Raw genomic sequence first — 25,935 nt, 5'->3', positions numbered from 1 at the left:
CGCCCCTTGCTGGAGCAGTGATCCCCGTGACACGGCTGGTACCGCGGACTGACCTCAGCAGCTGACGCCGCGGACAAGCATAGCCCTCCCTCGGACGCGTAGATGAGATCGCCCACGCGGTGGTGGATGCCGTGGCCGCCAGCGACTCAGCGCATGCGCAGGCTGTCTCCCCTCCGCTCCTCCTCCGCTTTCTGCCTCAAGCTTTCTTCTTTCATCTCCCGCTGCGCTCCGCGTTCGCTTTCATCTTTCGCTGTGCTCGTTCTCTCGGTTACAAGGTACGACGCCGAGGCACGTCGACGCTCAGCGTCAGAAGTTGTACGTGTTGTCCGAAAATAACGCGGAACGAGCGGAATATTTCATTCGAAGAATGTGTCTTTAAATCCGCCTCATTTGAATTGAAGACATACTTCGGGCATAATGGAGTTCTCAGTGTCCAGAATTATCAGAACCTGTATAGCAATATTATTTTTCTTCCGGAAGTCTTGGTAGCGGAAGCAGATTAGGTACTGCTCGAGAAAATAAATGGAGCCGACGATATTCCGCCCGAGGGTGTGAGTAAATGCTATAACATTTAAAACAATGTAGCTGGGGGTGATGCCTTAGCCTTAAGTCAAACTGAGAACCAAAGGCGTGATCATTGGAGGCTGCTACCTATGCCATTTGCTGGATGATGTGCAACATTTTGTATCGCTTGCACCCATCTGCTAATAACCTGTCGCGATGACTAAGCAGAAATCCAGAGCTCCCCATTGTGGCATCCCGCATATAGCACCAGTGCTAAACAAATCTGGGTTTTTATGCGCCAAAAACACGATCTGATTATGAGACACGCCGTTGTGAGGCACTCCGGATTAATGAGCACCAGTGCTTCTTCGGGACGACAAACTACGTCACTACAACTAAACCCCGCTTGCCACTCGTCGTAAAGTTTCCTGGATATCGTTATTTCGGAAAGTTTGGGGCTACTTAATCCTGAAAAACTGTGTAACCTTTTTCACTTCGTATACCTCGCCTCACAATGACCACCAGCCTAAGTCGGAAGCAAAAGAGCTCGTGTATTCAGATCTAGGTGTGCGTTAAAGGACCCCAGGTGGCCATAAATCAGTAATCCGGAGCCCACCAACAATACAGCGTTCCTCATAACCTAATCTGCAATGTGGGGACGTTTAAACCAATCTTTTCGAGAAAATTACAATTTAATTAATTACAATACAATACTCCTAATTCTGTGTTACGCAAGTACACTATACAAGAAACCACGGAAGAAATTGAGGAGCTTGACGGGACCCGGTTTCCTACAGTGCGACCATTGGCGACCGGCAGCAATTGTGTAAAGTTGCTGTAAAATGGAAATGTATACCCGACCACGCACGCACGCACGCACGCACGCACGCACGCACGCACGCACGCACGCACGCACGCACACGCGCGCGCGCACGCACACACACACACACACACACACACACACACATTGCAAGGCGGTCCGACTTTTCCCCTAAGTGTGAAACATACTACACACACACACACACACACACACACACACACACACACACACACACACACACACACACACACACACACACACACACACACACACACACACACACACACACACACACACACACACACACACACACACACACACACACACACACACACACACACACACACACACACACACGCACGCACGCACGCACGCACGCACGCACGCACGCACGCACGCACGCACGCACGCACGCACGCACGCACGCACGCACGCACGGACGCGCACACACACACACAGAAAAACTTATTACGTCTTCCCACAAATCACACAAAATAACTGAAATATAGTTAAACACAGTGAAGTCATGCAATTGTAACTGAAAACAATACGTTATGAAATAAGGATTTAAGTTAGATCACATGAAAGAAACAGGAATTCTTCATATTATACCAAAGAAAGGTGCCGTTCAGCAGTCTTTGATCTCATATACCTTGTAACACGATTTCAGAATCGGCTAAAGCGATTGATAATATCATACGCGTTTTCGGGCAGCCTTTGCTAATATTCTATACCCAGGAGCATGACAACTGTTGTATTGTTCTTTTTCATTTTTGCAAACCTGATCTACATCTCATCAGCTACTGTATATAGAAAACCTAACCAAAACTTTCTATCTTATTGTTTTTAACTCATAATTTTTATCCAGAATCGTATGATCAAGAACTGAATATAACCTGTACATTTTGCTCCCCTTTTTTCATAACCAAATCCCCTCGGTAATGCCACTGGCCCTAAAAGTGTCATATAAACAAAACAAAACAAAACGAAATACGTTTATGAGTCGTCAGCTGCCAATGAAATTGTACGATTCTGCAAGGAAAGAAACAACATTGATGGCGAAGTTACCTCCGACAAGAAGTTCGCCAGAGTCTAGAAAACCTTGTATAGGAAAACACCTGAAACTCCGAGTACTTACGTCTGCTGTGCTGACGTAGTTTTGAAGCCTCACTTACCGGTTCATTTACACTAGCAAGCTACGATGACGTCACGCTTTTGTAAACGATAGCTTTGTTACCTACGTATAGTAGTGACGTTGACGGCGAACTTACCTCCGACAAGTTCGCCAGAGTAGAAAACCTTGTATCGGAAAACACCTGAAACTCGGAGTACTTACGTCTGCTGTGCTGACGTAGTTTTGAAGCCTCACTTACTGGTTCATTTACGTGTGCAAGCTACGATGACGTCACGTTTTTGTTAGCGATAGCTTTGTTACCTAGGTGTAGTAGTGACGTTGACGGCGAAGTTACCTTCGACAAGAAGTTGCCAGAGAATAGAAAACGTTGTATCGGAAGACACCTGAAACTCTCAGTACTTACGTCTGCTGTGCTGACGTAGTTTTGAAGCTTTACTTACGTTTTTATTATCGATAGCTTTGTTACCTACGTATAGTACTGACGTGTCATGAGAACGTGACGTTTCGGTCAAGGTGGCTCGTTAAAATAGCTTTCATACGTCAATATTATCTTAACAACAGAAAAAAAAAGAAGGCCACTGTCCAGAGCCAAGGCTGCGAGGTCACTTCACTGCCCCAGCTTAACTGACCTGCCAGCTCAAACTGAAACGAGGTTGTTCTCCTGTGACGTGCAATCAATGCCATTGAATTAAAAAAATCTCCCTAACTGTTAATTTTTTACTTACAGTGACATTAAAGTTTTATCTTTAAAGATTATCGTTGAACTTTGAAATGCGTGCCGACTTTTCACTTACGCTGGTCAAAGACGTTGCCGCCGCACATTTAGTTTATTTTAGCAGCACACGTGAAACGCACGACAACTGCCACGACTTCAGTCACGCAGCAGCTATCCTTATTTTCCCGGACGATGCCCGCCTGACGTTTGTGCGGACTTAAGATGGATGCCCGACTCTGCGTCGTCTGATGGCCTGTCCAGTGATGGAAAATGCGAAACCCATCTACTGGCGGCATTTAGAACGCGCCTCTCACGAAAACACTGCATGTTATGATTTCTTCGGGGACACTGATATTGCGTTCTGTCGACGAAAGACATGACGAAAGCAGACAGTAGCGCTGTACGCCGCGACGTCAGTGTCGTGTACGTTGTTCTTCGCGCATTGACCAGAGCGGTACATTTAAATAACTGTGTTACGACACCCGAATCATCTCATCATCTTGGCGTCTTGATGTGTGACCAGTGTACCTCCTAGAGTGCTCACCATGAAATACTCGAGAGTGCATGTCACTTTTCTCTTCCTGGTCATGTCAGGTGCTGCAGCAGGTAAGACAGATTCTACTACACCCTCTATAGAATTGACACGCAGTTCTGGTGCTTGATCTTGTATTTGTTTTGTACCTTTTAAGCACGTACTGCTGTACCGTCCACTCCGTTGAATCAAACGAAGGCTGCAGCGAGTGAAATTAACACTTACTGCACGCTAAAGCAACTAAGTTTGCCTGTCTGATATGTGTAATTGGTATTTAAGCACATATTTTAGAGTAATTATGAATAAACGAAACAATGTCGTAGATATAGTAAAAAAAATTCTTTTGCATGTAATATTCATACCGTGGGACATAATGCGCGATAATTGCTTGTAAACTACATGAGTGACTACAATTTACTAGTAAAACAGCATCCCGAGAATACTACCAGTTTTGAGAATATCGCGCTGAAAGTAGGCCACTGAATACATCTGTGTTCTATAAATGTTAGGACCACTTTGCCTGAGGAAGGCTTGCTGGGAAATAGTGTTGCCGCAAGTGCACCCGCACGGTGGCTGTACGCGCTGCAGCTATAACGCGGTACAAGAGAGTTGTGTTTGTCACTGCTTCAACCGTAAAATAAAACAACCGATAACTGAGACAGCCCCCCCCCCCCCCCCCCCCCCCTTTCTACTTCCCATTTTCACAGAACGCCAAAAACATTGCGGATAACTGCCGCAGAACACTTTCGAGCATTTCGAGCATTTGCTCAAGATATTTTTATTTCAAAGGCCGTAATTTATCCACACTCACTCGCCTTCACATGCACATCAGCCATAATGTTTACCCCATTTCCACCACACTTTATTTTAGTGGCAGTCATTGTGCTTTCTAGACAGCGGGCTCAGTTCTGGGCCGTTCGTTAAGCCCGCTTAAAACGCCCTGCATTACCTGCATGGTGAGATAACGGCAAAGACCACACTAAATTGAACTTAGAACTTTGCTGACCGATTACCCTCCTATTTTCACCAAATATAAACAACACGCCCCGTTCAGAGAAGAGGCAGGCCCCTGGTATTAAGCATAAAAATAGGTTGGGTCTGCAACGCACTTAAAATGTGTCTGCGATGTTTCGATCAGCATCTTGCCTTTACCGACTTACAGAAGCAGTTTGTGCCCCCGAAAATACAGCAACTTGCTTAGTTTTCCCCAAAAGGACTGTCTCGCAGCAAAAAGGCTCCGAAAAATCATTCTTCCTTATGACACGACAGTAGTTATGTTAGCAACATTTCACATAGTGTAAAACAAATCGAGTAGCTTTGCTTTTTGTCCGTTGCCATTACTCTCGATTCAGCAGGACACATTGATCAGTAGATTCGCAAAAGAATATGTCGGAAAGGCTTCCGCATAGATACGTAAATGAATATGTGCCGGCGAATAGAAAACAAAAGCCGAGTCAACATAATTTCCTCAATTTTCTCATCTTTGACGTAGGCGTTCAGGGGAAAAGGCTCGTCTATCCGCATTTGTTGGAAGAACGTGAGGTTGACGGCGCGAAGCTTGTTCGTGTACACGAAGACCTGATCCTCAACTTGCGAAAGGTGTCAGTCGCAGCGTCGACGCTTGCAGTTCATGAACACGAAAACGGGAAACCCACTGTTCGTTTCGTAAGTACGATCGAAAACGAGTTCTTGCGCTCTTTCCCTGTTTTTTTTTTCTACAAAGTCTTTACTAAAATACGCCCTGCATGGGAGAAAGAGGGAGGCATTACTTTAATGAAATGATTGCGAGATTTGCCTGAAGGCTGTCCAGCATGCCACTAAGCTAGCCTATACTAGACAGCAATATAGACTAGACTAAACTAGACTGGACTAGACTAGCTAGTAGATTGATCATTGACCATAGGCTAGCCTTGACTAGACATGCATTGACGCATGAAATATGGCGCATGCAGTGGTGCACCGACGGGGGGAGGGGGGGGGGTTCTGGGGTTGGAACCCTCCCCTGACGCCGAGTTAACCCCCCTTTTGTTTAACCCCTTTTCATTCCTTGCGCCTTTTAGTACTGCAACTAAGATGTAAGACGCGCAATCGTCTGCACACTCGCAAACTTGCGCAAAAAGCGAAGTTTATGACAATTTGCCGTGAATAAATCGAAATTAGTGCTGTTTATATGGTATTGGCAAACTAAGGCAAACTGTCACCCCCCCCCCCCCCCCCCCCCTAGCAGAGATTCTGGGTCCGTTACTGGGCGCATACACTCCAACATGTTAACACATCACACGATCAGCACAGACAGTCATTTCTCAAAAAGCAAGGCACAGCCTTCGGTTGAGGCCACAATCTCGCAGGAAAATAATCAACAGTTTCGTAGCGCGCGACGCACAGACAAAATTGCTTCAATGTTCTAAAAAGCTTCGCAGCTTGAACTACGAACGTTCGGATGGTTTAAGAGACGACTCACTGCATAGTTTTAAGGAGGACGTTACAATAGCTTTGTAGATGCAAATCGCTTGCGAAAGCCCGAACCACGGACTCAGGCAAAACGATGTTCTTAACTATTCAATGAAGAATAAGTGCGTTTTTTTTTTCGGGACGTGAGCATACGTATACAGCGAAAATATGCACAGTCGTGGCTGGCCAGCAAGCAAACAGGCAAGCAAGCAGGCAATCAAACCTGTGAAGTAAAAAAAAAAAAGTGAAATTTTGAAATTACACTATGCAAATGGTAACTCTCGATTGATTGGCTGACTGGTTTACTTATTATGACCTGGATTGCTTAACGCATGCCATATTACACTTCTGAATTAAGAAGTGACAGCAAGGGTTGGTACTCGTGTAAACGACGTAAAAATGAACAAAAGAGAGACAACGTGCCGTGAACCCTTTCCGAATTCTCGGAACAGCCAGCTGTGAGGTTACAAATTATCGCCACGAGTAATCGAGGCTGGTATAGGCGGGCTATTTGAAACTGAAGCTCATTGCTTTTGGACATTAAATAATTTTAGAGGAGCGAATACTTTGTGGGCATTTCACGCCTCCTGTCCCCTGCAAGAAGAACCGAAATTCATAACGAAGCCACAAAACCGATGACTTGTACAACGGCGTCCCCAGTTCTACTCTATACCCTATATGATAGTTTATCTCTATATACTGATATACTAACTCCATACTTATACTTTATCCACTGATAGGCAATTCTGTTGAGCCGAACAAATGCCGGCAATACAAAAACACAAAAATCGACAAGCTGAACCTGAAACAGTGCACATTTGAAATGACTCTATGTATCCTGATAAAATCTTGCAAAATATAGAACACATGAAAGGAATTGGGGGCTCGATAACGAAAACGACACAGCGCTGTAATTTCTGACGAACACTGCAGTCAACGAAAGGTGTCCCGAATACTGTCGGAGACACAAGCGCTCAGAACTCCAAGCCCATGTGGATTGTTTGACGAATCAGGTTAAGAATTTGCGTCAAGAACTGACATAGTCAGGTATGATGAAAGCAATGACAAAATAATCTTGTTTGTTCATTATTATCTCTCTGTGATGACGCGATGCCGGACTTTAGGTATTCACGTGTCGTTTAACATCAAATGGTTAAAAACAAAACAATACTGAGCTGTTTGAGACAACCGAGCCGTCGTATGCTTTATAAAAAGATCAACGCTTCACGAATTGCAACATAGCGTAGAAGGTTGATAGCTTGGCTTGGATCTCAACGCAGTACTTATTGACATGTACGAGTGCCCTTAGCACTGTCTCAAGTAGAGCCATGGCGACCACTTACTCAAAGAAGTGTATACTAACTCTCATGTTTGAATTCATCCGCAGTACAGAGGAGATGATATCGACGGAAACCTATACGAGGATGAAAGACAGCTGGCCACGGTAATGGTTACACAGACCAACAACGGCCTTGAGCTGGTATGTGTCAATGTAGTTTTCGTTCGGTCCTCATTATGTCAATATCACTGTGTCAATGCATCACCGCAATCATGTTTAGAAGCACATGACGTGCCTTTTTCAAAGCTACAGTCATGAGGGAGCAAGCGCAAGGTGACCCGGGTCTAGCCTCGGAGGGCTACGCTTAATGCAGAAACGCGAAAGGCTAATTTCAATGCTGTTTTGTGTAACAAATACACTCTACGAAGGTGAGGGAGCTCTTGCGAGGGTTTTTGCAGAATTGCAATAAGACTGACAGCTATATGCTTCCGCATATGACTCCGATGTGCAGTTAAGCAATAAAGAGAAATTCCAGCCATTGCAACGTATATGCATACTGGTATATTATTTGAAGTGAAGGACCCAGTTTGGGGTAGGCCACGAACACGAAGGTAAAAATATATGGCTGCCAATTGGTTTGTAAATAAAATTAGAGTGTTGCTTTTATTTCGGACTGCCATTATTACCGCTGTGAGTATAAAGTAAGACTTTTTCGTAACGCTTGAAGGTAATAGCTGCGCTTTAGAGACATACATATGATTAAAAACAAGGCAAAAGGGAGAAAAGCCAGGCGTTTTCATATATTCATTTTTTTACAATGATGTTCTCGCTTTTTCATTGGTTCTCTCAAAAGTATTACGCTCTAACTTCATGTATAATGGTCATATATGTACTAATAACCTTGGTGCTGGCGCCTGTGCATCAGAACATTTTCTCACGAAACGAGGGGATTATCAGAGACATTGTAAACTAAGCAAATGGTCACGAGGAATTCCATAGTGGCGTGCACGCGTCGCAATGCTTAGAGCATAATCTAAAATTACTGTGAAATAGCGTGAAGATGGAAACATACCTTATGATCTTTCAGTCCAGTCATGCCGATCCTGAATGTTTGTGACGGCTGTGTGTGCAAAGTGGCGAGAGTTGAACGTTGTACACGTAAGACAACGTCCTAGCTTCGTTTCTAACCCCTCATTGCTCAAAATGCAGGAAGGTATCGTGGGACCCCGACACAAGATTTCGCCAGCGCCGGCGATGGAAAGGTCTGACGACGGCAGTGTTGCTCACATGATCTCCGAAATCAAAGATGAGCAAAGTGACATGTTCGATACTCTCATTCCTGACAGCAAAGGTGAGAGTCATATGAGCATCTCTGTACTGACTGCTCACACCATTACTACACTGTAATGATGTGTAGGAGATCCAATTGCAGTCTCTGACTTCGGGACCTCCTTCTGTATATTAACAGCCTGTAATCTTTTTACTCAGTTTCAATAAAACTGATTCTGATTCTGACTGTACATAAAGCGAGGAATCCCGTGGCTCAGTCCCCAGTGAATGTCCTAGTGCTAGAAAAAAAAAAGAAAAGAAAACCAAAGAAACTGAATGACGAAAACCCCTCTCGTTACACTGCCCCGATCGCTCTTGACGGAAAACTCGTGTGGCATGAAGATTGCTTTTATTGTATTCCAATGACTGCCGTTAATTAATATTTGAGAGGTTTTTCCAGCAATGTTAATGACTTCCGTAATTGATTTCACACGACATTCGTTGGGTTTTCTTAAGAATACGTTATTATAATAATGCTTGATAATTCAATAATATATTCGATCATCTTAAAAGTGTCTTAGAAACTACTCGAATGCTATGTGTGCATTAATTAATTTATATATTTCCGTTGATACAAAACAAAGCAAAAGCAGGCCTCGCATCAACACAGACTGTATACAAGTATGACATTTAATCTCGTCCTTTTCATCAGTCTCCCTGTGGCGATGCTTTAAATATATTGCATTCTCTCTCATAGAATACCATTCGTAACCATTCGGCTTTCAGGATTTAGCTGCACACTGTTTAGGGCTCGCTGTAAATCTGCGTGGCATCTATTGGAGTGTGGACACAAACTAATTTGTGTGAGAAAACAGCTTACGCCGTGAAACGCAGAGCCCACTAGCCCGCCACGAAAATGAAGGGCATGGATCAACTGTACACGTGACAAAGCTAAAGCGGAGGACCTAATCAAACTAGAGACCACGGAACATCGGTAGATCGATGACGCCAGCGAAAAGCATGCGTTCTGTCAGACTGCGATGCTGTTCCTGTTGATTGACTGAATAGGTTTAACATCCCAAAACAATGAAGACACGTTGCATTGGAGGGCTCCAGAGTAACGTTGACCATCTGGATTTTTTAACGTTCGCGAAACAGCACGGCACACAAAAGTGTCCTTGCATTTCATCATCTCGAGAATGAGGCTGCCTTGGCCGCTAATTGGACCTGCCTCGTTCTTCTGCTGTTAGGCACAAATTCACGCACATAGTTTCACGACATGTCTATCGGTATCCTTGAAAATTTCCTGGGACACCTTGATGTTGTGAGGAGTTGCTACGGATCATATGAAACGAAAACGCAATCGAAAAATGCAGAAGGGGATATTTCTGTGAATTTTTATATGTGAATTTTTCGCTTCAGCTTATTAGTTATGAGTGTGGCAAGCATTACCGGCTCAGAAAGAACCGGCTATTGTCATAAATGCAATATCGAATATTCACGGTGTGAATCATAGCAATGGGGAAAACAGGTTTCAAGGTGATGAAGTATTAAAAGCGAAGCTTTTCTACGCGAACCTAGCCGGGTTTCGTGACCGTGTGCGCTGCGGCCTGGCTGTTCCCTTGCGAATAGGCCAACCAATCACAGCGCAGCGCGGGCGCCGCGCCCTGCTAGGTTCCTTGCAGCACCAGCAGATGGCACTTGCCTCAGCGCATCCGCGGCAGCGGCAGCGCTGGTCTTGTGGGGGTAAGAAAAAAGAAAGAACCAGAAAGCTCGCATTCGTGGCTGCACGGTAATGAGGAAGTAAACGCTTCTTGCGGATATAATGGAGTCGGATTGCGCTACATACGTACGGGCATGCTGCCTCTGAAACCATGATGCGTTCAAGGCGTCCGTCGTACACGCTAGCAGTCAGCAACTGCGCTTAACCAAAGGCTCGCTATAATTTGTGTGCGCCCGCTCTTGTGTGTGTGCGTGCGCGTGTACTCGTGTTTCGACTCCCTTATGCACTCACACAAAGCTTCGCCGTATATAGATTCGTGTCGTTGGATCTGCTGCATTACACGGTGAGCGACATGGCGTGCGCTAACGGCACAAACCCTCGAACCAGACACTCCCACACTGTCGACAATCCTCATTTGTTGCTCTTGATCTTAGCGTATAGTTCTATTGATAATATCACAATCGCTGTCTTTGTAGTTGAAGTGTTCTTACCCTGCCATTTAAAATCCGGATCTCCGTTTTGGAGCATGGGTATGAAAGAGAGAGAAGAGAGAGAGAAAAGCGAATGAAATGGCAAAGACAGCGAAGGTTTTTGTTTGCTACCCTACATGGAAAAGGAACTGGGGAAATAAACAGAGAAGGAAAAGCGCAGAAACAAAGCGAACGCGCGCGCAAAAAAAAAAGAAATAACAGGTGATGGTGGTAGATATTTTTATTGCCAATGATATGAACGGTGGGGGCGAAGCACCCTACATGGTATACTTGGGTGCTCCCTTACTGTGAGGAGGCACCTTTACAAAGCGAAGGAAAGCCCTTGGAGCGCAATCCTTCTCATAGCACTGCAGATGATCCGGCACTAGTCTTGAGTGGAAGTGCAGGTCAAAAGTCTCTCCCAGTGACGGGGAACGTCCGGGAGTGTCAAAGTCTCTCTGACAGTCTACTCGAACGAAAAAAGCTCGACAGCGCCTTGACCGAGTACTGGTTTGACGACCTTATAGGCCGGCCGCCACTCTAGGATTGCCTGCTCTGAAAGCGGCCGGTATGTACCCGCACCTATGCATACCCGCGCTTATGCAGGTTCTTTTTGCTTTTCAGAGCGAATTTCTTTATTTTTGGCTTTTTCGCCCATTTTCGTGGTGTTGTTCAGACGTTCACTGGCGATACAAAAGAGCCGACGGAAAGGGCGCGGGCACTCGCGAAACTGAGATGCGGGGCGTGTTCGTAGTCGAACGTCAACTGTTACACAGCTGTTTGAGACGTACGTGGTGTCGCGCGAGAACTGTGGGGCGTCTGAAGGTGCAGATGCCGTCGGCTCGGGAAATAGAGCTACACCCTCCGATTCTTACACCGTCCTTTCTTCCTGTGGCAACTACGGGAGAGGAGGATGGCAGTCGCCTTGCACTGACTGGCGCTCGCGCCGCTGGACACGTCGCACATATGTATGACGAATCGGCTTGTACGTATGACAGATGGGCTTGTTAACGGGCTCTGTTGTCTACGGAATTACCCAATTAAGCAACGAACGCTATCTAAATATTCTGCCTGCGACAACTGTACGCCTAAAAGTGCATTGTTTCTTTAACAAAGCGAATAGCTTTCCGGAAGCGTTCGGCTATTCTCTTACACTGACGATCATCATCGGTGGTTTCTCACATTTGTTTTTTCAGACAAAGCCACGCAACTCACAGAGAGGCAGTACAACTATTACCAAACGGTCCCAACTGAAGTCACCGTAGAGGTGTTTGTGATCTCTGATAAGATACATCAGCAGCGCTTCGCTAAGACGCAACACCTGCTTGGGTACATGTGCGTTATGATTAACAGCGTGAGTTAATTCGTTGTCATCTTCGGGTCATTTCCTAATGATGCTGTGGGGCGTGTTCGCTAAAAACTGAGCTTTTTTTTCCGACCAGAATTGTGGCGTGGCAATAAGGAGACGGACGATTGAAACGACCCGGACAGGGACACATTCGTGTCTGTCCATGTGTGCGCCTATCCGTGTCGTTATTGCCGTCAGTGCCCTTATTGGCGCGCAATAATTATGGTCCAAAAACATGTACCAATAAGGCCAACTACGTGTTTCAGTTAGGCTTTTCTCAGCTGTTTTTGAAGGTTACCATAAAAAAGCATTGACGAAACCGCAATTTGAGATCGCTGGGCGAGGCCTTCGTACTGTAGTAGTCTTGTGAGACATAAATAAGATGAAGACGATGATGATGACGATGACAATGGCAATGAAGCCGCCTGGAAAAAAGTGGCAGGTGCGAGGCAGTGGATTGCCGTATTACAATATGGCCGAACGGCCGGGTGCCTTTCATTAAGCCATTACCAGAATGATAAACCTTTATGAGCCAGAATTTCGGTTATCATACTCTTGCTTCGACGGAGTGCACTGCGCAGTCGTATTCAGACTGGTAAGAATGCGCATATACGCTCTGAAATCGGGTTCTCTGAGTATGACGAGAGCAGGAAAAAAAATGTCACAGTTTCGCCCTAAGGGCGAAGCAATGAATGCGATAGAAACACAGCAATGTCATACGAAGTAAGGTGAGCGGCTTTGGTAGCAATATGAATTGTAGTAAACATGAGCTGATTAAGTAAGCAGGTGTGCTGCGGCGTAAGTAGACCGACATGAAGATAGACTCGATGACCACGAAAATCCGCGTGTGAAACTGTGGTGTTGATGAGAAGCTCTTCCCGTGGGCAGCGCGTGCGAAGGGACACACCTGTAGCGCTGCACTGCCGATCCGGGCAGCATTGCATGTGTAGGGTGCGTTGGAAAATGTGGCCCGACTATTACTACCTGAATGAACAAGCGTGGTGTGAGCGCGCACAAACAAACACGAATAGATCACACTGAATGACTGCGGACAACGACTGTCAAAACGCTGGCAGCAAGCATACGCTGCAGCGGGTGAAGGTACGTGCGGTCTATCGCTTCAACGGAAACTGAGCGGCGAATGCACGGCGCATAAAGGTCAGAGCCGTGTGGAGATAAGAGACGGTGCGGGAGAGCGACGAGCGCGGTTGTTGGCAGAGTAGAAGTGCGCCCCCCCCCCTCCCGCTCCCTCCGGCGCTGGCTTCCTGCTTCCTTGCTTGCGCGTGGGAGATTGAGTGCGTTCGCTCTCCGTGATAGCGCGCGTCCCCGCACGCTTCCGCTCGGGCATACGGCGCGCGGCGAAGATTTTATCTATAGGGAACCTCACAGCGACGGCGACGGCGACGGCGACGGCAGAAATTCGGTTGTGTCCATATAATTGCTATCGCAATAAAAAGAAAAAGACAAAAGCTATATGTGTTGCACTATTTGTAATCGGTGACCCGAATACCTGTGGTTCATGATAGTAAGCTGGCGTCTACAATATGAGGATAAATCTCAAGCGGAGACTACACTACACTTCACCGCTTAGCAGCAAAGCCAGGCTGCACTGATTTACTTCAAACCTAAAAAAAGGTATCTAAAAAATGAGGAGGGGGGTAAGGAAATGATACCTGCACCAACCAAGCCATGGGAGGCTCTAAAGTAAACCAATGAGCGCACATGACTGATGTGATAAACGAAAGTTAGTTTTCGCAAGATTGTCACGTTATCGTTTATTGTGCACATTTTTAAAAGCACCTTGCTGGGTCGCATTAGGAGGAAGCATGGACATGAATAACCGCAGTAGGCATGTAAACAAAGAAAAAAGAAATAACATCATAAACATGTCAGCGGTGAAACCGGTAAACGGTATGAATTTCCATTTTCGGTAAGAAAAATGCGATTTTGCGGCAAGTACTGGTATACGGAAGGCGAGGCTGGGATAATACTTCACGCGAGAACCTGGATAACAGTGTGTTTCAATGATGTTTCGCATTTTCCGGGGTATACACGCGCGAAAAGTTACTCAGTGAGGACTGGAACAAGTTCCGAGGAGCCGAGCTATAATTTCTTGCGAGCGTCGCAAGGGCATCCTCTTCTGAAGTTGTCTTTTTCTTTCAGGCCAACTTACGATTCAAGGACACGAGTGCTCCGAGGATAAAACTGCTCCTGACTGGACTCGAGCGAGTTCTGGTGATTGTCGCGAGTTTGTATATTTCTTCCGCGTGTACGTGCGTGTTTCTTTATTCGGGACGATGTCTTAGCCGCAACAGAGATATTGCTTGCTGCGAACAAAAGCGCATGTTGCTGGTGCTCTAGTTGCAAAACCCGTATCCTAATAATATCGAACTCGGAAGTATCAACAATGAGTGAAGTTTTGGGACTCAGTCGGGTTGTAGACAGACAAACAGATAGACAGAAAGATAGAAATATTAGATAGCTAGACAGATAGATAGATGGACAGATTAGATTAGATAGATAGATAGATAGATAGATAGATAGATAGATAGATAGATAGATAGATAGATAGAATTAGCCTGTCACATAATTTCAATTGAGCACTCTTGTAAAAATTAAATTCGTGATTTTACTTACCAAAATCACGATCTGATTATTAGGCACGCCATAGTGGGGACTCCGGAACAATTTTCATCATGTGAGGTTCTTCAACATGCACCCAATGCACGGTAGACGAGCCAACTGGCCAATATATGTGTACTTAATAGAAAAAAAAACACGTTGTTCGAGTAGAACCAATATTGGTCGTTAATTATCCCAAAATTGTTCATTCGCCCACGTCAGTACCGAGTAGCGAGAGTTGAGATTAGCTATATGAAGGAAAGCTTCCAGGTTAACGATTCAGTCACCTTTATGCTACTTCGGAGTGACTCACCTTCACAAGTCACACACACATTATATATATAAATATATATATATATATATATATATATATATATATATATATATAATCCGCATGACGGCCACTCAGACATGCACCGAAGCGTTGGTCAATCAACGCCACGCGTGGTTTGAAGGAAATGTGCCACTCGAGTTTAAGTCAAGCGTATTAAACATAGCGCACACCTCGCGGACTACTGCGTACTATTAGTAGTGCTCGGTACATTGCCATTAAGTAGTCAATATCAGTCAATCAATCAGTCTCCACGAACCTTATTCTCAATATCCTTATTCTCAATATCCGCAATTTCTTTATTAACAATGAGAAAAACAGTGCAGTTCTGTTGAGTGGATATGAAAGCTGTAGTGCGTGCTCGCCTCCAGACATCGTTCAAGCTGTCTGCGACAGATTTTCTCGCGCGGAGGTTCCTCAACAACATTTTGGAAAATAAATGGAGTTGAAGTTTAACCAATTTGTTCAACGTACTTTTTACAGAGCGCACGGGATGAGCCGTACTTTAAAGGAAACGACAAGTACATGGACGACACAGCGACGATCGTGAAACTGCTAGACTACGTCAAAGTGAAAAGGCGACAATACGGTGATCCTGACGTTGTCTACCTAGCCACAGGGTACTATGCACGCATTCTATCTCGAAGTTGTACGCAGCCTGTTCAAAAGCGCTTTTTTTTGGTATGCAGCGAAGTGATAAACAAGGTTGCTTTTATTTTTTTTATTTTTTTTCAGACGTGACATGTATGGTATGGATAGTGGCGTGCCGGATACCAGGCGCAAAGGTAAGCTGACTCACTTGTTCGAAACTGATAAGGAAGCCAGTGGCTTTCACGAACAGCATATTTTGCGCAGCTAAAGAATGTGTTCAATACTGCTGCACATTCATGTCCACATAACATGGGATTGTAATGTTTCTGTTGATTGATTGATTGATTGACTGACTGATTGATTTGCTAATTGATGGGCTCGAACATCCGAAGCAGCTTTCGGGCTTGACTGTAGCCTCTAGAGCTTTGATTATTTCGCAGCCTGCGTATCTTGCAAAGAGTGTGGAAATTTAGTATAATGATAAGTACACGTAATAGTGTTATCTTCCGCAATTAGAATCTTTGACAATATTATGTGGCAGAAAAAAAAACTCAGGTTTCAAAGGTTTTTGCGGCTTATGTTTTTACCTTTTTCATATATAAAGAGTGCAAGGAGCGAGATACAAATGCAGGACTACCCAAAAGTCTTTACGACATTGCTTTCTGCGATGTTAACCTCTGGTAACAAGAAAGCGAACCTCATAAACGCCCAGAAACCGACCAGGAGAATCTTCCTTATTCGGGCAATTGTAATCATGCCGAGAGAAAATAACCACAGCGAGGCAGATTACGAGAAGACGGGAATGACACGACTTCATTAAAGAGAGAAAATGGCCATTTGACTTGAACTGTACGGAATTGTCATGAAAGAAGAAGAAGCGGCGGTGACGACGACGAGAATAACGACACTGTTGAGAAACCAGCCAACAATGGGGAATATAGTTTCTTCTGCAGCTTATAGAAACTGCTACCTGTTGATAACAACGCCAACAAAAATATGTTCGATGCCCCGACAAAGAGAGAGAAGTCGTAAGGGAAATGCCCGGTGGTTAACCCGCGGAAGGCTACTCCGCACTGGGTGAACAGGGAAAGGGGACCGAAAAATGAGCATGATAAAAAAGTTCACATCTTTGCACGTGTACACCACACAATGAAGCGTTCATCGTTCAGTTCATGACAGGTGGGCATGTAGTCGGGGAAGAGATAGAGATAAAAGCAAATGAACAACATGGAGGTTAACCAGCGGCTATTTCCGATTGTCTATCTTGCACGGGCTAAGGGGAAAAGGGAGCACGAAATATGGGAGAGGAGAAAAGAACTGTATGGTATGGATGAACAATTAACAGAAGACTGCGCGGGCGCTGCCGCAGTGTTTAACGTCCTCGAACTGCATATAGTCGATTATGAGAAACACCACAATGGAGGATTCCGGATTAATTTTGACCGCTTAGGACAACTTAAAGTGCACCTAAATCTAAGAAAACGAGCGTTCTTGACTCGAAAGCATGAAGTGGCCCATTGAGCGAGAAAGCCGGCGTCCGTGTCTATAGCAGGCTGCTGCTTGCTGGTTCGGGAGGCACGTACCGCTATGGTACATTGATCGCTGAGCAAAACTCAGAGTATCGCTCAGTGGCGTTCGATTGGATATTAATGCTTTCGGATTCACAACTCATACTTGCTTAGGTGCCCTCGGAATTTGGATTTCACTTTTACCGAAACGTGGCCGCTGCGATCGGGAATTGAACCCGTGATGTAGGGTTCAGCAGATCTGTTTACGAATAAATACAGTTAGTGAGGGTAGCATGAAATAATAGTGGGGAAAGTGCGTCGATATATCTGGACGTCTTCTTACTTTTGGCATCTTAAAGGAAGATTGTTGTTACGACTTATTTATTTATTCATATTACTTCACAGGCTCCAGTAGAACATTGAGTGACCTTGGTTAGAAAATACATACTATGAGGATGACAAGTGATCACAGGTACCAGGTGTTACACAAAACTGAGACATAGCAGCATACAAGTAGCACCGAGAAACACACGAAAAAGGGATGTACGCAGTGACAAGCGTTGGTAAACATACATGCAAAAACTTCGATTTGCACAATTGACTAAAACTGTAGCCTTTTATTTTACTTTTCAGGACTGGCCTTTGTAGGTGGCGTGTGTACCGATTCGCTTGTGGGCATCGGCGAAGACAATCCTGGCTCCTACGACGGAATGCACGCTCTGACACATGAAGTTGCACACTTGTAAGGCCTTATACAGACATCACCTGCACGCCTTGTTCACACGTTGTTAGAGGTAGCACACTACCTTCACAGAACAAATTTTGCGAAGTGAGCAAAATGCCAAAGTCAGCGAAAGAACATCAATTTGAATGATTGGGTGTCGTTGCACCCGTGTTGATAATGACAAACAGGAGCAAAACAGGAGCATTGAGAAACAGGAGACCGTTTCCAGAAGCCGATATCCTTGAACCATGACCGTAAGCGTCGCAGGCGCCGAAAGCAACGAAGGCGTTGTTACAGTATTTGAAGGCGACAGGTCTTTGCGACCGTTGCAGACTCGATGTGCTCCTTCAAGTTTGCGCGCGACAATTGCTGTATCTGTTTTCTTTTTCCTCTCTTTTCACCCCTTTACTCCTTCCCCTAGTGTAGGGTCGCAAATCAGACGCGCGTCTGGTTAATCCCCCTCCCTCCCACGCTTCTCTCTCTCTGAGGAGGATATCAATGTATGCTTTCTCCTATGCATCCATGCATGCATGCATGCCTGTTGTACTTTCTTGCAGGTTGGGAGCTGCGCACGATGGAGACCCGCCCCAGGTTAACGTCGTGCCGGGTCACCCAGGAGCCCTGAGGTGCCCGTTCAGTCAGGGTTACATCATGAGTTACCTCAACACGGGACCAAACTACCACCGTTTTTCCCCGTGCAGCGTCACTCAGATGCGATACGTCATGAGGTTAGTCTTTGTCAATGTCACGAGCGCATGTTTTTATTGCGATAGCAATTATATGGACACTTCAACCGGATATCTGCCGTAGCCGTCGCCGTCGCCGTCGCCGTGAGGTTCCGTATAGATAAAATCTTCGCCGCGCGCCGTATGCCCCAGCGGAAGCATGCGGGGACGCGCGCTATCACGGAGAGCGAACGCACTCAATCCCCCACGCGCAAGCAAGGAAGCGGAAAGCCAGCGCCGGAGGGAGCAGGGGGGGGGGGGGGGGGCACTTCTCTGCCAACAACCGCGCTCGTCGCTCGTCCGCACAGTCTCTTATCTCTCCCACGCGCAAGCAAGGAAGCGGGAAGCCAGCGCCGGAGGGAGCGGGGGGGGGGGGGGGGGGGGGGGGGGCGCACTTCTACGCTGCCAACAACCGCGGTCGTCGTTCGTTCGACCGCACCGTCTCTTATCTCCACACGGCTCTGGCCTTTATGCGCCCTCAGTTTCCGTTGAAGCGATAGACCGCACGTACCTGCGCGGGCGAAGGTACGTTGCGCTGCCAGCGTTTTGACAGTCGTTGGCTGCAGTCATTCAGTGTGATCTATTCATGTTTGTTTGTGCGCGCTCACACCACGCTTGTTCATTCAGTTAGTAATAGTCGGGCCACATTTTCCAACGCACGCTACACATGCAATGCTGCCCAGATCGGCAGTGCAGCACTACAGGTGTGTCCCTTCGCACGCGCTGCCCACGGTAAGCGCTTCTCATCAACACCACCGTTTCACACGCGCCTTCTCGTGGTCATCGAGTCTCTCTTCATGTCGGTCTACTTACGCCGCAGCACACCTGCTTACTTAATCAGCTCATGTTTACTACAATTCATATTGCTACCAAGGCCGCGCGCTCACCTTACTTCGTATGACATTGCTGTGTTGCTATCGCATTCATTGCTTCGCCCTTAGGGCGAAACTGTGACACTTTTTTGTCACGTTGCGATGATCTTGACGGTGAACTTAATCCCTTGTAGGCGACATAGCACAGCTTTCGTCGTAAAAAAATAATAAAAGAACTAATTCATGGAGTTTTACGGCCACATAACATGCATTACGTTAAAGGCCCAACTGGCTTAACATGCCTATGTTCGATGCTGGAATTGAGGGGGTGGTGGGGGTAGCAGTGGGTTGATTTTGACAACACGAGGCGGATTTAGGAACTCTCAAAACGGTTATATGAGCTTTTTTTTTGCATTGATCTCTAATCGGAGGGTGGTAGTCGCTGCGGGGAACAGAACCTGCATGCGACCTCGCATGCTCTGCAGCGGAACGACATAGTCACTGTGCTACCACGACTGGTTGGCTGGCGATCTTGAAGCAAACTTTAGGGGGTCGTTAGACAGTCAACAAAGCGGAAGTTTGCACCATAATATTTGCACAAAACAATTGCGGACCATAAGGGGATATGGATGCTTGGGTAGTTAACGCATATTCAATTTTAAAGAATGAATGACAGAAGCGTGCATCGCTGGGCTAGTTGGTTTAACATTGTAAATGGGGTAAAAACACCGCATAAAACGACAACGACACAAGAAAAGAGAACGCACACCACGAAGCCCTGCATGAATGTTTATTCGTCTCTTGAGGAAGGCACATGAGTTGGACGTGTAGCTCGAGCTCCAATAAGTTCATAATAACTGAGTATGAGCATAAGCTTATGTGGATCAGTTTAGAGACTTACGCTTTGAGCACTCTTCGTGAACATGTAAATGGTCCGCGCTCCGCGTTTAAGCAATAGGAGTGTTTCTTACCACTGTCAGAGAGAAGGCGATTAAACGTTGTGGCTACAGAGGTGAACGACAAGGCCTCCAACGAACAAAGTTGTGTATAATGGTTACGTTAAGTTTTCACAAAGCTCTGAGCTGAGATTTTTTTCTTTTGCTATAACATTGACCAGATTGAGAGGACCGACCTGCTGGCGGCTTAAATCTCAGGGGCACAAATTGGATGGCTACTATCCCGGAATGCTGGTTAAACCACAGGATATATGCAAATATAAACTTGCTGGTCAAGCAAGCGTGACCGCAGACACGGTAGGCGATGTGTTTTCTTTTGTTTTTTGTTAAAGCTTACCGCAGTACCTGTTTTCACTTGTTTCTACTTGTTTAATTTAGTGCGAGATCATAAGGAGCAATAACTTAGACACATCAATAAAAGAACGACTTCGATAGGTATGTTAACGTTACAGCTATACGGAACACTTGACCGCATACGGAACAACTTCACCTACATGGGTTATTGGAATGCAGATGTCTTCTTGAGTTACGCGCTAAATTAAAGCTTGTGACCACGTAATAATAAATCTCAATTACTAATAGATTATGTAATTGAACAGACAGTGTGTTGGCTTACATCTCTAAAAGTAAAGAAAAGTAGAGACAAAACCGAACACTTTGCCTTAGAGAACTATTTTTATTGTCAGACCAGCGGACCGCGTAACTACGAAATATGGTTAATAGCTACATGACCATTCGTCGAAGTCACATCGAGAATTCTTTCTAATCACTTTTCAAACCGCTAGTGTCTGGCGACGAAACAGCGAGGTGATAATTGTACTTGATTAGATGCGCACAACGTGATCTGTTTTCTTTGCTTTTTTTTTCAGTCGCCTGCTATCGTTGCGCGCTGTAAAGTGCGATGTGTGTACTCGAAAGCTCAGTACGGCCTCTTCGGCAGAGTCTATGCGACGCGTGAGCAGTTGGAGTTCGAAGCACCAGACTACGCAAGCTGTGGGAACGGATCGGTAAGGAATTTTCTGTGCTCTGAACAGCCCGTACAGCGCGAATCTGCTCTGTAAACAAAGTCGGTCGAGGAAAGCGTTGATAATCGATGCGCGTGTAAGCGACAGGTTTTAAAAACCAAAGACTGGCCACAAGCGTGCGGCTACTAAACTGCAATAAACTAGTAGAGACGCCATCAGCTTGCTGGCCACGCGGAAAGCACCGTGGCTTGACGCTAAGCGCTCATATGAGTGACTTGTTCTTTAAAAAAGGCCAGTTGTTACGCATTTGTCTTCAAGGAGCATTCTTAAGAGACGGTCGACGAAAGGGAAATAAGGACGCCATGGTGGATGTCAGCGTCCTGCTGAGTAATTGTGGCATGTTTACGCTGCTTCAGGGATGGTGGAGTGCCTCAGGGAGGAGTATTGAGTCCCACGTTGTTCAATGTGACACTCATTGGACTAGCTGACGTTTTTCCTACACCAATCTGCCTCTCGATATACGCAGATGACATTTACCTTTGGGCTTCTGCGGTTACTCGCCTTCTGGTGAGCGCGCGACTGCAGCGGCATACCGACATCAGCATACCTTCAAACACAAGGCCTGACTGTATCAACCGAGAAATGTGCATTGATTGCATTCACACGTAAACCCTTGACGTCATACCCAGTCTCCATTAATGGACACACTATTGCCTATGCAAAGACCCATCGATTTTTTGGCGTGATAACCAATCAAAATCTTTCCTGGAGCCCTCATTGCACGTACCTGAAGAAAAAAACTGTCGTCGATTGCCCAGGTACTGAGATTCATGTGCGGGAAAACATTGGGCACATCTGTACGCTCCATGCTTCAGTTGTACAGAGCTCTATTTCTAGGATGTCTACGCTACAGCCTTCCAGTGTTGTCCAATACGTGCAAGTCAAATGTTCGCTCATTGGAGAGCTTACAGGGCCATGCATTGCGCACTTGTTTAGGACTTCCTCGCTGCGCGTCAACACCTCCAACAATCGTCCTCGCCAAAGATAATCCAATCCAAACATACGTTGCAGTGGATTGTCTCAGGGCGCATATCCGTCATCTTTCCCGCGTACCCGATCATAACTTGGCGCTCTTGCCTTCGCAGAGACCTCGTGCCACGTTTTCTGAAGTTATCGTCACCAATCCAGATTGTCTTCCATCAGGATTTTCTCCAACAGCCTCAAGTGCGCCGAAGTATTCCGGGTGTAAAGAAGAAGGTCAATCACCCAAAGATAGCACTGAAACAGATGACACTGCTATTGATGAATGAGACCTAAAGGGACTGAATACACATCTATGCCAATGGTTCGATCTCATCTACCAGCTCCGTTGTCATTCCGGCTACGAAAACCACAATCAAATTCAAACTATCACACATGACAACATCAACGGCGGCAGAGCTTGCTGCCCTGCGTGCTGCTGCACAATACCTCCTGCAAGAGACACCTCAGAAATGGGTAATCTTTTGCGATTCTAAGGCAGCACTTTAGAGTCTGCATTTTTCCCTTTATCACAGGACTCACGCGCAGCTGGCATATGAGATAAGAGAAGACCATCATCAAGCTATCCCTAAAGGTCATGAAATTATATTTCAGTGGCTACCTGGACATACCAGCATTGCTGATAATGACCTCGTCGACGAAGCCACCCGATCTGCCTATCTGGATGGCCGACCAGTTCCAATCCTCTTAACCAGAACCGACGCTGCAAGAAAGCTTCATATCGTGGCTAAAGTTATGACACACAAATATTGGTCTTCGCCCAACCTCCCGAAGTGTCATCTTAAACAGATTTGATCCATCCCTAAAGCTACAGGTTCCATCAAAACTTTCCCGCTCTGAGGCGACAGCATTGTGTCGCCTCTGGCTCGGGGTGGCATTTACAAAGTCCTACTCGTTCCGCATTGAATGGGGGATACGCCCATGCGTGACTCTTGTGGAACCAGAGAAACGATTTAACACGTCTTATGTCTCTGTCCCCAGTATGACGTCGAGCGTGAAGCTCTCCGGACAGCACTGAACCGGCTGGATTCTAGACCATTTTTGGAAATGAACATCCGTAGACCATGGCCGTACGCGTCGATGGCAGAGAAAGTGACGAGAGCATTGTTGCAGTACCTGAACTCGGCAGGTCTTGGAAACCGTGTATAGACTTGGTGCGAACCGCAACTGTGCTCTCTCTATTTCCTCTCTCTCTTTTCATTCCTACACCCCTTTCCCCCAGTGGTGGGTAGCGATCCGGACGTGCGTCTGGTTGACATTCCTGCCTTCCCTCTTCTATTTTTCTGTCTCTTGACGCTGCTTTCATTCTCATTATTTTGTCCTTGCTATCGTCCGGTGAGCTCACTTACTGAACACGAGCCAATCACTTCATATTTTGAACGGTAAGCCTCTTTCGGAGTTTCCAGTGGCATTCGCGGCGTACGTCGTTGCATTAGGTATAGTTGCTGCAGTTTCTAACTCCCCGACAATGGTTATCGCCACAAGGCCACGTCAATTGTCACGGAGGAAGGAAATAACGAGAAACAAGCATTCTGTAACGAAATTGAAGCCAAGAAAAGTTGGTCCGACACGTAATGATGGTGCAACAATATTTAATGCATATCACCGCCGTGCTAGGTGCGCGCTTTTCCAAGAAGACAGCAGGTGTGACAAGGTGCTGTCTAATCAGCAGGTGCTGCCGCACTATAGGATGTTGCAACGAAGACGGTAAATGTATACGTTTCAACAAACGACCGAAATTGCACGAGCTGCTGAAAGAGAGCGCGTCGGTTAAAGCCTACCAAAAAAACCGAGTGCACTGGGCCGAGTCCCCCAACCGCAGCGTAACGTGTTGAACCGACTTTTTGAGAGCGAAAATGCGAAGGGGAGGGTCGGCTTGTTAAAACTGACTGCATGACGTAATGCTCCCTCCTAGTTTATTTCCTTTCTCCACGCCAGTTGTGATATCGAGTCCAGAAGAAAAGAATAGAAAACTCAGCTGATATCGAACCTGACACCTCCACTTCTGAAAATCGTTATTCAAGTTAACAGCGTCCTTAAAATCACGCTTTATTATGGATCTCTACAAAGTAGTTGTCGCGTCTGGCCGAAGCAAGTATGTGATCTGCATAATGCATATGTTTCCCGTTAGCATGTGTTGGCAAAATATTCAAGCTTAACGTTTCTTTGAGTCACGGCGCTTGCAATTTATCTCAGAGACTTCTAGCACTCGCCCTGTGATCCGAAGACATTGACGAAGTGCGATATCTAAACGCGGCATTGGCTCCTGAAGCAGTGGTCGCTGTGGAAGGGAGGGGGGGGGGGGGGTCATCACATCTTAATAAAGTTTGATTTGAATTTGCATAGAAGTCTGTTTGGCCGCAATATATCTTGCAAGGCTTCAGCAAACTGACTACTTTAGGACTGGTAAACAAGTTTAGAGCAATTGTTTTTCGCAAAGGCGAAAATTAGCTTGACTTCTCGAGCTTGTATCCTTCGATATATGTATATATTAATGCGAAATCGTTGGTGTGTATATCGAAAGCATGGGACCTTTGGTGTTAATTAAGGCACTCGAACCTACGACCTTTGGTGGGAGTCGTACCCTCGACCTTTGGTGGGAGTCAAAGCCACGACCTTTGGTGTTAATTAAGGCGAAATTGAGGCACATTTAATAAAGGTAGAGTTAATTAAGGTACTCGAACCCACGACCTTGCGTTGCGCGCACCTTGTGACAAACGCCGTTGGTCACCTGACGTCGTGGCGCTTCTGCTGACGTAGCCACTCGAGTCACGTGACTCCGCCAGTGGCGCCACTGGACGTCGCCGCGCTTCTGCTGACGTGGCCGCAATGCTTTCCCATTCATCCACGTAGGGATGACTATAAGTGACCCTTGAATTTCTTTTTGCCTCATTCGTACAAGAAGAATAATATAAAATGATATGTCGAGAAATTGGGAAATATTTTGCGGGTTCGAATGAAAAAAATTATGAATGACGGCCGATACCCGTTTGATTGTTTTATTTTGTCCTATTTACGCAGGTTTGCATCCGAGGAATCTGTGGTAAGAAATAAAAATAAATGATGTGAATTAAAAAAAAATCTCCTGCACGTACGGAGATTACTGGAAGCCACAGAAACACATACAAATGATCCTACGAGCACCTTATGAACAATACTATATCTTGTACAAGAAATAAATTGTATAACATAAATTGCCACATGTACCCGAGTTGTGCTTTCGCTGATGTTTTCACTTCTATATTGTTTAGACTAGTGCTTAACCGAATAAATCAAGATGTTCACTGCAATAAAGGGGTCAAAGCAGATTTGTGACCCGAACGAACAAAAGATGGAGAAATGTGTAACCAATATATATATATATATATATATATATAGAGAGAGAGAGAGAGAGAGAGAGAAATAGAAGAGAGG

General features: G+C 45.8%; 1 protein-coding gene across 1 annotated transcript; it reads left to right on the top strand.

Annotated features, from left to right (window-relative positions):
* Window positions 1–3,492: 3,492 nt before the first annotated feature.
* Window positions 3,493–25,715, top strand: LOC119464296 (venom metalloproteinase antarease-like TtrivMP_A). The gene is made up of 13 exons (XM_037725203.2): window positions 3,493–3,780; window positions 5,199–5,371; window positions 7,545–7,637; window positions 8,646–8,787; window positions 12,095–12,252; window positions 14,410–14,481; window positions 15,683–15,819; window positions 15,935–15,984; window positions 17,932–18,040; window positions 18,580–18,750; window positions 20,677–20,812; window positions 21,385–21,522; window positions 25,543–25,715. Exons 1-13 carry the CDS (start codon window positions 3,720–3,722, stop codon window positions 25,573–25,575), a joined length of 1,473 nt encoding a protein of 490 aa, XP_037581131.1. The 5' UTR covers window positions 3,493–3,719; the 3' UTR covers window positions 25,576–25,715.
* The last annotated feature ends 220 nt before the right edge of the window (window positions 25,716–25,935 follow it).

Source organism: Dermacentor silvarum, chromosome 9 (assembly GCF_013339745.2).
Source record: "Dermacentor silvarum isolate Dsil-2018 chromosome 9, BIME_Dsil_1.4, whole genome shotgun sequence".
In the NCBI taxonomy this organism is placed as follows: domain Eukaryota; kingdom Metazoa; phylum Arthropoda; class Arachnida; order Ixodida; family Ixodidae; genus Dermacentor; species Dermacentor silvarum.
Note: the sequence above shows the minus strand (reverse complement) of the source record. Positions and strands in the feature narration are given on the sequence as shown.

Bases quoted from the DNA above. Each gene is read 5' to 3' on its own strand.
- LOC119464296 (XM_037725203.2), top strand. From the start codon at position 3,720: ATGAAATACTCGAGAGTGCATGTCACTTTTCTCTTCCTGGTCATGTCA. The intron at 3,781-5,198 runs GTAAGACAGATT...TCTTTGACGTAG, and splicing joins CATGTCAGGTGCTGCAGCAG to GCGTTCAGGGGAAAAGGCTC. The intron at 18,751-20,676 runs GTTAGTCTTTGT...AACATTGACCAG, and splicing joins CAGATGCGATACGTCATGAG to ATTGAGAGGACCGACCTGCT.